The 13,119-nt window shown below is 46.5% G+C and overlaps 1 protein-coding gene across 1 annotated transcript in view; it reads left to right on the forward strand.

Annotated features, from left to right (window-relative positions):
• Positions 1–13,119, forward strand: part of LOC115086235 (acid-sensing ion channel 1C-like) — a 132,566-nt gene that overhangs the window by 95,403 nt on the left and 24,044 nt on the right. The window contains exon 7 of the mRNA XM_029592695.1: positions 3,106–3,259. Coding sequence (XP_029448555.1) covers positions 3,106–3,259 — 154 coding nt within the window. The remainder of the gene's footprint in view (positions 1–3,105; positions 3,260–13,119) is intronic.

Consider the following 13,119-nt stretch of genomic DNA (forward strand, 5'->3'; position numbering starts at 1 on the left):
TAACCGAGAGCAAATTATTTACAATGTTGTAGCATTAATGTAGTGAAGGAGATTGTTGACAGCGTGTTGATGAGGTCTGATAGTAAATGTCCCTGCTCTCCCCTTTTCACCTGTGTAATGTAAATACACCTTTCCCAGCTCTCTTTTCACCTGTATAATGCAGTCACACCTATATATGCTCTCCTCCTTTCATCGCTGTAATGCAGATACACCTATGCCTGCTCTCCCCCTTTCACCTGTGTAATGCAGACACACCTATGCCTGCTCCCCCTTTCACCTGTGCAATGCAGACACACCTGTCCCTGTTCTCCACCTTTCATCTGTATAATGTATACACACCTGTCCCTGCTCTTCTCCTTTCACCTGTGTAATGCAGACACACCTGTCTCTGCTCTCCCCCTTTCACCTGTGTAATGCAAACACACCTGTCCCTGCTCTCCTCCTTTCACCTGTGTAATGCAGACACACCTATCCCTGCTCTCCCCTGTCATCTGTGTAATGTAAACACACCTGTCCCTGCTCTCCCCTTTCATCTGTATAATGCAGACACACCTGTCCCTGCTCTTCTCCTTTCACCTGTGTAATGCAGACACACCTGTCCCTGCTCTCCCCTTTCATCTGTATAATGCAGACACACCTGTCCCTGCTCTTCTCCTTTCACCTGTGTAATGCAGACACACCTGTCCCTGCTCTCCTCCTTTCACCTGTGTAATGCAGACACACCTGTCCCTGCTCTCCCCTTTCATCTGTGTAATGTAAACACACCTGTCTCTGCTCTTCTCCTTTCCCCTGTGTAATGCAGACACACCTGTCCCTGCTCTTCTCCTTTCACCTGTGTAATGCAGACACACCTGTCCCTGCTCTCCCCTTTCATCTGTGTAATGTAAACACACCTGTCCCTGCTCTCCTCCTTTCCCCTGTGTAATGCAGACACACCTGTCCCTGCTCTTCTCCTTTCACCTGTGTAATGCAGACACACCTGTCCCTGCTCTCCCCCTTTCATCTGTATAATGTAGACACACCTGTCCCTGCTCTTCTCCTTTCACCTGTGTAATGCAGACACACCTGTCCCTGCTCTCCCCTTTTCACCTGTGTAATGTAAATACACCTTTCCCAGCTCTCTTTTCACCTGTATAATGCAGTCACACCTATATATGCTCTCCTCCTTTCATCGCTGTAATGCAGATACACCTATGCCTGCTCCCCCTTTCACCTGTGTAATGCAGACACACCTGTCCCTGCTCTCCCCCTTTCACCTGTGTAATGCAGACACACCTATGCCTGCTCCCCCTTTCACCTGTGTAATGCAGACACACCTGTCCCTGCTCTCCCCCTTTCATCTGTATAATGTAGACACACCTGTCCATGCTCTTCTCCTTTCACCTGTGTAATGCAGACACACCTATCCCTGCTCTCCCCTTTCATCTGTGTAATGTAAACACACCTGTCCCTGCTCTCCTCCTTTCACCTGTGTAATGCAGACACACCTATCCCTGCTCTCCCCTTTCATCTGTATAATGTAGACACACCTATGCCTGCTCCCCCTTTCACCTGTGCAATGCAGACACACCTGTCCCTGCTCTTCTCCTTTCACCTGTGCAATGCAGACACACCTGTCCCTGTTCTCCCCCTTTCATCTGTATAATATAGACACACCTGTCCCTGCTCTTCTCCTTTCACCTGTGTAATGCAGACACACCTGTCCCTGCTCTCCCCCTTTCATCTGTATAATGTAGACACACCTGTCCCTGATCTCCCCCTTTCACCTGTGTAATGCAGACACACCTATCCCTGCTCTCCTTTCACCTGTGCAATGCAGACACACCTGTCCCTGCTCTCCCCTTTTATCTGTGTAATGTAAACACACCTGTCCCTGCTCTCCTCCTTTCCCCTGTGTAATGCAGACACACCTGTCCCTGCTCTTCTCCTTTCACCTGTGTAATGCAGACACACCTGTCCCTGCTCTCCCCCTTTCATCTGTATAATGTAGACACACCTGTCCCTGATCTCCCCCTTTCACCTGTGTAATGCAGACACACCTATCCCTGCTCTCCCCTTTTATCTGTGTAATGTAAACACACCTGTCCCTGCTCTCCTCCTTTCCCCTGAGTAATGCAGACACACCTGTCCCTGCTCTTCTCCTTTCACCTGTGTAATGCAGACACACCTGTCCCTGCTCTCCTCCTTTCCCCTGTGTAATGCAGACACACCTGCCCCTGCTCTTCTCCTTTCACCTGTGTAATGCAGACACACCTGTCCCTGCTCTCCTCCTTTCCCCTGTGTAATGCAGACACACCTGTCCCTGCTCTTCTCCTTTCACCTGTGTAATGCAGACACACCTATCCCTGCTCTCCCCTTTCATCTGTGTAATGTAAACACACCTGTCCCTGCTCTCCTCCTTTCCCCTGTGTAATGCAGACACACCTGTCTCTGCTCTCCTCCTTTCACCTGTGTAATGCAGACATACCTGTCCCTGCTCTCCTTACACCTGTGTAGTGTAGACACACCTAATGTGATACTTTAGTGACATGCCCTGGAGAACCCCTCTCCCTTTATCCTTTCGCTGGACACACATGTACCGAGTTAGTGCAATATCAAGATCTCATGCATGTCTCCTTTTCAGACCCCAGTTTCTACATATTCAGGCAATCTTAACACAGCAGCCTCACTGTTTTATTCAGCTGTGAAAGGGAAACTTTTTCCTGATTTATCATTGTCCTCCTCCTTCTCGTGTCTCTATTGCCTTCTTTTGTCCTTTTCTTTTCCTTGTTTATCCACCTCTTCTCCTTTCCATACTCCCTTGCTCTTCTCACCACCTTTCTGTCTCTGTTCCTCTTCCCTCACTGTCCAAATAACATCTCCCTCCCTTGTCTTCCCTTCCCTTCCATTCTGTCCCATTCTTCCTCTCCATCTTCCCTGTTTCTCTCTTCCTCTCCCTTCTCCTTTCCAATCTGCCCCATTCTCACTTCCTCCTTCTGCCTTCACTTCCCCTTCTCTTCCCCAACTCTCTCATTCCCTCTTCCTCTTCCATTCTGTCCCTATCTTCACATCCTTTCCTGCCTTCCTCACTGCCTTCCCTCTTTTTCTTATCTTTGCTCGCCACAGATTTCCTGGTTGAACAGGACAGCAAGTACTGTGTGTGTGAGACTCCGTGTAGCATGGTCCGCTATGGGAAAGAGCTATCTATGGTGAAGTTCCCCAGCAAAGCCTCCGCCAAATACCTGGCCAATAAGTACAACAAAACAGAGCAGTATATAGCGTAAGTTACACCATGTGATGCTGGAAGTGCACTGCGTGATGCTCTCTGATTTCCCCTGTGGCATGCTGTCTCGTACTCTGTGAGATATAGCTCATGATACCCTGCAGCAGGGCTGTCCACTTGGGAAATGAAGATACAGCTGGTATCTGCTACATACATCAGAAGAGAAGCTTTGGCCGTGTCCCTGGTCTCGTATCTAGGCTGGAGTACAGACCTCCTCAGTTGGAGTAATGCCTGTCAGCCTCAGATCTGGATCTGGTACTCTCGGGTTAGCATTACTCGGAGTAACACAGTTCATTCTTGGACCTGAGGTTGGCACACTGGGGGTAATTTTCAAAAGGATTTGTGTGAATAAATTGCGTACATTTCTTGCACTTGCGGTAGGTGATGCTGGAGGGGGAATTGGGGAAGGGAAAGCATTTACATACATACTTTGAATTTCCGAATGCATGTGTTTACATGTAGATGCGATAAGAGATATCTGCTTGGGAGCAGGTGTAACTTCCTGTGCATATGTCCATGAGTTTACTGGCACAACTTATGAATTTTCAAAACAGACTTATGCCCATGAGCCTGCTTTAGAGATTTGGGATAAAGTCTTTGGGTACAGTGTGCCCCACACAGGCTGCTGAAAATGACTTTTGCCAGGGGTAACCTTAATCCAGAATAATGCTCTTCACTCTCAGGCCTGGGGCTGGTGTTTTTCACCCACCATTACCCCAGCATAATGTCTTTGACCCCAGGTCTGATGCTGGTGTTTTGGGGGTAACATTACTCCAGATTAATACTGTGTTGTCTTTGGCCTGGGGTTGGTATTTTTTGAATAGCATTATCCTAGAACAAAGTTCTTTGTTGTCAGGTATTTTGGGGTAACATTTCTCCAGATTAACAGTCAGTGCTGGGATTGGTATTTTTTTGGGGAGTTAACATTGCTCCAGAATAATACTCTTTGTTTTTAGCCTAAGGCTGGTGTTTTGGGGGTAACATTACTCCAGAGTAACACTTTTTGGTAGGGATGGTATTTTGAAGGTATCATTGTCCAGAGTAACACACTTTGGTGGTGATGGTATTTTTGGGGAAACATTATACCAGAGTATTTCTCAGTGTCTAGTCTGATGAATCCAGAACAAGTATGTAACGCACCTCTATCAGCAGGTGGAGACGGAGCAAACTGACATCACAGTAAATATACCCCTGCCATGACAACAGCCTGCCAGTATTCTCTGTCTCCAGCAGATGGTAGACGTGTATCTCCCCACTGGGAATTGCTTCAATTTGAAAAGGAGAAATAAAGACAATAGATTCACCCTGCTGTCCTGTGGTGATACCAAATGGTCCCTCCCCCAGTTGAGAATTCCTGAGGTGATTTCTGTGGTCCCTCAGATGAGTGCCTTGATCCGGTTGCTGTTTTTTTCAAGCAGCGTGGACTTAGCTGTTTAAACAGCTGAAAGGCAGCAGGTGCAGGAAGCCAAGCGTGGTGGTGATGGCATTTGCCCTCTCCCCCCGGAGCTGGAGACCATCTCTGTACTCAGCCAGGTAAGGCTGAGCTCAGGTAAGTTAAATAAACAAATAAATAAATAAATAAATATACAGAATCAGAGAAGGAGAGTTTTTGGTGTAGAGCTTCCTCCTTCCACCGGTCTCCATGCTAAGTACGCTGGTTAAATAAAGAAAAAACAGCGGAGGGCCGACATGTAACCTTTGAGGATTCGGATAATGGGAGTAACTCAAGTGGGTCTAATGAAGGAGCATTTTCTAAAACCGTAAGAAGAGGTTCGGCGAATCGACCTTTTTTAGGCAGAGGAAGGGGCCGAAACCGGTGGCAATCTCGAACTCAACGCAAACCATACAAGCAAGACCCTGTATCGCAGGCATACACACAGTGGGAAGGCCCACAAACAAGATCCAAAACACGGTACAATCTGCCGTCATAAATATATCTCAGCATCATCTAACAGAAGCCCAAGAACAAGTATTAAATCTAGGACCATCCTTCGTTCCACATAATGTTCATAAAGCTTTTGAGAGTCGGATTTCCATTGCTCGATTTATCCGGAAATTACAAATAAAATTATATTGTGAAACCAATTCAATTCCGGCAGACACTTTATCAATAGTAAGATCTAAGTCCAAGTGGATTCCTCCGGGACCGATGGATCCCAGGATCTGCACTTTTCGAGATTTGGTGTTAAAGGATATTGAAACCATCGAATCCTTACCTAATAAATCTTATGTTAACATCTCTTCCATACATAAGTCTGCTTTACGAGAGTTAGCTAATAACTCTGAGATAATTGTAAAGCCTGCAGACAAAGGAGGTGGAGGAATAATTCAGAATAGAAATCAGTACATTCAAATTTTACATGATCAACTTTCAGATACGAATTACTATCAGTTATTGAATATAGATCCTACTATGGAACTAGAGTTTGATTGCATAATTGCTGGATGAAAAGCTGACACCTTTTCTTACACGAAAGGAAAGAAGTTTTCTTAAGGTACAATGTCCTAGAACACCAATCTTATATGAAATTCCAAAGATTCATAAATCAATGGTTAATCCTCCACTACAACCAATAGTTTCTAGCAATGGTTCGCTTTTAGAACCTTTGGCCATTTTTTTGAATAAATTCTTGCAACCTCATGTGGAAAATATGAAGTCATTTGTGAAAGATACAACTCAAGTATTAAATAAATTATCCACGTTCAATCAGAAGCTGGATCACATTTTTTTGACATCGTTGGACGTTTCCTTATACACAAACGTCTCTCAGGATACAGCATTGGAGGTAATTGCTGAAACTTTAGAGAGACATCAATTATCAAGAATACCAATTTCATTTTTGCTGCAAATCACGCGACTAGTGTTGAAACATAATTACTTCCAATTTGAAGGCAAGTTCTATCTACAGACCCATGGCTTTGCCATGGGGTCATCCACTGCTCCATCCATTGCTAATCTAGTAATGGACCGGATTGAACGACGGTATATCTATACTTCTTTGTTTTTCCAACAGATTCCATTCTGGATACGATATATTGATGACCTTCTATTTTTTTGGGTATCGGATGAATCATCTTTGAAGCAATTTCTAATATGGATAAATACAGTGGATCCGAATTTAAAGTTCACATTTCAGTATAGTAAAAAACAGATTAATTTTCTGGATATTCAAATTCACATACAAAACAATCAACTTCATACAACTGTATATCGTAAACCCATTGAACGTAACAATCTGTTGAGGTTCAATAGCTGCCATCCAAAGGCTTTCAAGAGAGGATTGCCAGTCAGTCAATTTTTTAGGCTGAGACATATATGTTCAGATTACCTAGAATTTAAGAAACAAGCACAAGAAATGGCATACAGATTTTTTGAACGAGGATACCCCTTTGATGCAGTTCAGAAGGCTTACAGACATGCGAAATATTCGGATCGTTCATCATTGTTAGAATACCAATCAAGAAAAAAAGTCATTTCAGATGTATGTGTTTTACAACACTCTGATAAATCCCATTTAATAGTTAAGAGCATCAAGCGACACTGGCATATTTTACAGTTACATTTTCCAATATTTTCAGATTTTCCATTATTTTCATATTCAAGGGGCAGAAATATAAAAGAACATGTTGTTCGTGCTGATACTTATATTTGATATACTGAATTGGAAGAAGGTTCGCATAATGTATGTGGTGAATGTGATATGTGCATTCAATCCATTACTAGAGTTGAGTGGCAACATCCCGGTACTGGAATAACATATAAAAAAACATCGATTACAAATTGTTTATCCACTAATGTGGTATATTTAATTCAGTGCCCGTGTCCATCCATATATGTAGGTCGGACAAGAAGACAAATCAAGATCCGTCTACGTGAACATCGCAGCAGGTTAAACACACTTAACATGGAAGGCCCCCATGGTAAAACATTGTGTACAAAATGGTCACCAGTTTCAACAGTTGAAATGGACTGTACTTGATCAAATAGTACATCTTGGCCGTGAGCATGATGTTCAAACCAAATTAAATTTTATTGAACAAAAATGGATTTTTAAATTATCCGCCCAAACTCCGGGAGGCATGAATGAAGCAGTGGATTGGACGACGTTGATCTGATTCATTTACGTATCGTGTCATACCACTGATGACGTTGTGATGTAGAAAGTTCTTATTGGTTACGATACCATCCTTAGGCAGGTTTAAATGCCGCCTTAAGCATAACAAAATGGAGGATCAATCGTTGGGAAACGCTGACCGAATCAGGTGACAGCACAGAAATACCGAGTAAAAAAGTGAAATGCCCCTGATGAAGCAATAAAGAAACACGAGCCGTGTCGGGCGGATGTTCACTACTTCAGCGTTTTGGTCACTCAATACAAAAGATAAGTGATATTCACAATACAAAAATTCAGCAACAGAAAATTTCAAAAAAACATAATTAAGATTGATATAACCAAGACCGATGATTAAAAACTGAAGAACCACAATATATAAAAATCATAATACATATATCATGTGGTAATTCCTCAGTGAGAGCAATTTTATAAAAACTCTCAAATGCGATATATGAGGTCTTGTTATACATTATAAATATTACAAATAAATTCAGTCCCAATATAGTTATCTCAGTGTTGTGGGTTATAAGTACACTGTTCCGACATTCATTCTGCTCCATGGAAGGTTAAGGGACATGGGCAGCCTGGTTGCATGAGCAGCCTCTGTAGACTAGGCCCCGCTCTAAGGCCTTTTTGCTGCACGCCACATGCTAGGCCTCAACAGATTTTCCCTGTACGTACCGGATCAGTCCAGACTCCTGGGGTTTGCCTCCCCACCAGCAGATGGAGACAGAGAAAGATTTGACCAACTCTGCCTTATATACCAGGGTGCCACCCATAGTCTGCCAGTATTACTCTGTCTCCAGCAAATGGTGGGGGTGCAACACTTACAGTCTGTACCGATTAATTGGGGGGGAAAAAAAGAAGTCAGTGTTTAGTTGGTTAGGTTGTTTAAGTTTATTTCATTTAAAAAAAAAGACAGCCAAAGAAGAGGAAATCAGCCGACTGACAGCCTCTTGCCTCCCAGGGGGTTGGCAGGTCCTGAGGGGACCATCCCCCCTGGTTCTGTAGGCAGCTGCGGCTCAGGGTCGAGGGCCCTACCTTTGCCACTTTGTCTATGTGTTAGGCTGCCCTCTTCAGGGTTATCAGTTTGGCTTGTGTGTCCAGCTGTACATCCAGGTTGGCGTCCAGTTTTTGGAAGCTTAGGCCTTGGTTTGTGCATCCAAGATAAACAGTGCCTTAGTGGCCATCCTGCTTACCTGTGCGCACAAATTGGGCGTTTGCTATGCGCTTAAGTTTTTTGCGGCACCTATTCTTAGGGACGCCCAAGTTTGGGATGCTTACATGTTGGATGCTTAAGTTTTTGGACGCCTAGAATTTTTGGATGCCTAAATAAAAAAAAGAAAGCCAGCTGGTTGCATACCTTCAGTTGTCACTTGGTGTACTGATGGCCTAATGGTGCCTATACCTAAAAAACCTAAGCGATTTTCCTTTTGCCTGTCATATTCGGGCATCTCAGCCTGGAGTGCTCGTTAACTTGTGCCAGTGCCATTTGGAAGCTCAGGGAGAATTATCTTACTCTGATTTCACTAAGCCTGGTTCTTCTCAGCTGGATGTAGGCCTGGGTGAAGACGTGTCAGGTGGGGTGCCTGATATTGGAATCCCTAACTGGTTCGTCAGCAGGGGAAGGCAGCTCAGTGGGTACGCCTCAGGTGCCTTCTGGTTTTGGTGTGGATCCTTCTCCATTTTCATGAGTAGAATTTTTCCAGGGATTCCAATCCTTTCTTCAGGCGCAGTCATGAGCCCCATCCAATGCTCCCAGGGCAGAGTTGCAGATAGGAACCTCACCTGGACCTATGTTAAGTGCTAGAGTACACTGAGATCGGCAGCAGGTCTGCCCGATAGGGATCCAAATGGCACGGATGATAAGCTGATCCTGACTCTCTAGAGGATGGATAAATTCCTCCAGGATTAGAATCCTATAGGACTATGCTAAGGTTCTTTCAAAGAGATGAACTGCCAGCCCTAATTTCTCAGACCTTGAATATGCTGGGAGTACCTGGGGCAGATTCCATGTCTGAGCCAAAGAAAAATCACATTTTGGATTCTCTGTGTAAAGCCTCTTGTTTTCCCTGTTATAGAGGCCATTCAAGAATTGATTCATCTTGAGTGGGGCACCTCAGAGGCTAATTTCAAAGGAGGTTGAGTTTTGGAAGCGTTTATGTTTTCTGAAGGTGGACGCACTTGTTTGTGCAGTCTCCAAACGGACAACTATCCCCATAGAGGGAGGAGCGGCCTTGAAGGATGTTCATGATAGGAGGATTGAGACCATCCTTAAGCAGGCATTTGAAGCAGTGGCAATGACTTTGCAAATAGCTTCTTGTTGTTCCCTGGTGGCTCACTCTTGTTTATTCCATTCTCAAGAGGGCGATGATTCTGGGGTGAATTCCAGGGCAGTTATGGATCCAGCAGCCACCTTCTTAGCAGATGCAGGCTGCAATTTGGTCCGCACTTTAGCCAGAGGGGCGGCTTTGGTAATAGCAGCCAGGCGTCAGTTATGGCTGAGAAATTGGTTGGCCGATGCAATCTCCAAGGCTAACCTCATGAAATTGCCCTTTAAAGGCTTGCTGTTGTTTGGGAGCAAGTTGGAGAAACTGGCCAGTAAGTGGGGCGAATCACCAGTTCCTTGATTACCAGAGGATAAGATGCAGACACCACGCTCCTTTAGCATGAGAGGTCATGCTAGGGGATCCAAGCATTTGCGACCCTATAGAGGAGCAACCTTTCAGAGGACTCGGCCTTTTGGTAAGTCTCATTCCTTTCATCCCAGACAGCCCAGAAGGGGTATGGGCTCGGGGAGTGGAACCTCCTGAGCCTCCCAATGAAGGTTTGCCGACCCACCCCCGGGAACAGGAGATGGGGGACGCTTCTCTCTCTTATCAGAGGTGGGTGAAGATCACATCGGATCAATGGGTCCTGGAGGTGATACGAGAAGGATATGCGCTGGAGTTTCACAGTATTCCTTGAGATGTGTTCATGGTCTGTCCCTGCCACTCCCCGCAGAAGAAGCAGGTAGTGGAGGATACATTGGCAAGGCTCCTCAGTCTGAGCACTGTGATTCTGACGCCTCAAGAAAATACAGGGCAATATTCAATTTATTTCATTGTGCCCAAAAAAGAGAGATCATTTCGTCCCATCCTGGATCTCAAAGGTGTCAACCGTCATCTGCGGGTGATGCATTTTCACATGGAAACCTTGCGCTTGGCAATAATGTCCGTGCAGTCAGGGGAATTTCTGTCCTCTTTGGACCTGTTCGAGACATATCTTCACATTCCCATTCGACTAAAACATCAAAGCTTTCTGCGGTTCACAGTCATGGCATACCATTATCACTTTTGGGCGCTGCCACTGCTCCCAGGATCTTTTCCAAGGTAATGGTAGTAGTCGCAGCAGAATTAAGAAAGGATGGGATCCTAGTTCAATAGTATTTGGAGAACTGGCTGATTCAATCCAAGTCACTGGAAGAGAGCCACCTGGAAGAGAGCAAGGTGATCTCCCTGTTGCCAAGAGCAGACTTCAGCCCACTCAGTTACTGGAATACCTCGGGGTTAGGTTCGACACGAAGCAAGGCAAGGTTTTCCTGCTGGAAGTTCGTATTCAGAATCTGATAGCACAGCTACGTCTGTTGATGAACACGCTGTGCCCAACCATATGGTCCTACCTGCAGGTACTTGGTTTAATGGCGGCAACCCTGGAAGTGGTACTATGGACAAGAGCACATATGTTTCTGTTCCCTGTACGTACCTGGATCAGTCCAGACTCCTGGGTTTCCCCCCCCCCCCCCCCCCCCAGCAGATGGAGACAGATGTTTACCAACAAACTTCTCCTTATATAGGAGGGTGCCACCTACAGCCTGGCAGTATTCTTCTGTCTCCAGCAAATGGTGAGGGTGCAAAACCTACAGTCTGTGTTAGGACTTGTTGGCAGTTTTGGTCAGTGGTAGTTAGCTGTTTAAAAAAATTATAGAACTTAGGAAGTTTTATCAGGAGACAAACCGCAGTGAGTTCCTGCAGGTTGGAGTCTCCCGCCTCCCAGGGGGATGTGAGGTCCTGAGGGGACCATCCCCCCTGGTTTCAGAGGCAGCTGAAGTGCTGGGTTCAGAACCCAATTACCAGCTGGTGCAACTACTGGAGGTGAAACTGGGGAGCCGGCTCACTCCCCCCAGTAGGTTCAGGACCCGGAGGCTATCGGACAAGTTTGTTTTGGTGTTTGGTGCGGCTCGACTCTCCCTGTCTTCCCATCCGTGGTGGAGCTGATTTTGCATTTTCGGGGGGGAGGATAGCCTTAATTTTTGCTGTAAGCGATGCCGCGACGGGCCGCATGTCGGGCCTGCGGCACCGCGAGGGTGTGCCTGTCGCGGGAGAATTTGTGTGCCAACTGTGTTTTAGGGGAGAGGGAACCTCCACGACCCCGAGGAGGATCGTTCTTCGGGTCCAAACTGTTACTGGAGCCTTCAGGGACCTGCCGCCGGTGATGCCTGCCCCGTTCCCAAGTAGCACGGGAATGGGTGCCATTTTGGGTCCCCTGGGAGTTGCGGCCTTGGTGGCAGGCGCCATTTTGTCTCCTTTAGTAGCAGCGGCCCTGGCAGGGCGGCCAGAGCGCAGAGAGGAGGATCTCCCGCCGATTTTGTCTCCACAGCAGAGGGTCCCTGAGGGGGACATTCCCATGGGTGTTGGAAGGCATGGCATGGGGGATACCCCTGCCGGGGACACGGATGACTCGTTATCAGAGTCCTCCTTTTCCTCCAATTTTATTCTGCTTATGCAAAAAGCCTTTATGGCTAGGAAGGCTGGCAAGAAGTGGCCTCTTCTATTGGACTCGCAGCCCGGACCTCTGAAGCGGGTCCGGACTACCCAGGACCTGGGCTCATCGGCTGGGAAGCGTCCCTCCACCTTGCGGACTGAGTTGGCGGATCCAGATTCCTCCACGGAGTTGGAGGACCAGGTAGTCCAGGAATTTCCTTCTTAACCCCCAAGGGGGATCGAGGGAGAGGGCGATCAGATACAGGAAGGCCTGCGAGGGGCCCATGGAGCGGACGGAGATGATCCGAAGGTGGTCCGTCTCTTTCAGAGAGATGAGCTGGGTCCACTCATCCCGGCTATTTTAAAGGAGCTGGGCATTCGGCTTCCACAGGAGGAGTCTAGCCTAGGAGTAGCGGACCCAGTGGTGCTGGGCCTACGGGGACCTCCTTCATCTTTTCCATTTCATTTTTCAGCCACGGACTTACTTTTTAAGGAGTGGGACACTCCAGACTTGGGTCTTAAAGTGTCAAAGGCGATAGATAAGCTCTATCCTCTACCCGAGGAGGCCTTGGAGCTTTTATGCGTTCCTAAGGTGGATATGGTGGTCACAAAGAAGACCACCATTCCAGTCACTGGAAGGACAGCCCTTAAGGATCTTCAGGATCGTAAACTGGAGATTCAACTCAAGAAGATCTTTGAAGTCTCCGCTCTGGGGATCCGGGCGGCGATTTGTAGCAATTTTTCCTTAAGGGCAGGGCTCCATTGGGTCCAACAGCTCCTGGCTAATGAATCACTCTCCCAAGAGGAAGCTCTTCAGGCGGGGCACCTTGAGGCGGTGATTGCTTACAGTGCAAATGCCTTTTATGATTTACTCTGCACCTAGGCTAGAACCATGGTTTCGGCGGTGTCTGCATGGCGTCTCCTTTGGTGATGCAACTGGGCAGTGAATGTGTCGTCCAAGTCTCAGGTGGGCTCTTTGCCGTTTAAAGGCAAGCTGCTT

The sequence above is a fragment of the Rhinatrema bivittatum genome, chromosome 2 (genome assembly GCF_901001135.1).
Source record: "Rhinatrema bivittatum chromosome 2, aRhiBiv1.1, whole genome shotgun sequence".
Taxonomy (NCBI): Eukaryota; Metazoa; Chordata; class Amphibia; order Gymnophiona; family Rhinatrematidae; genus Rhinatrema; species Rhinatrema bivittatum.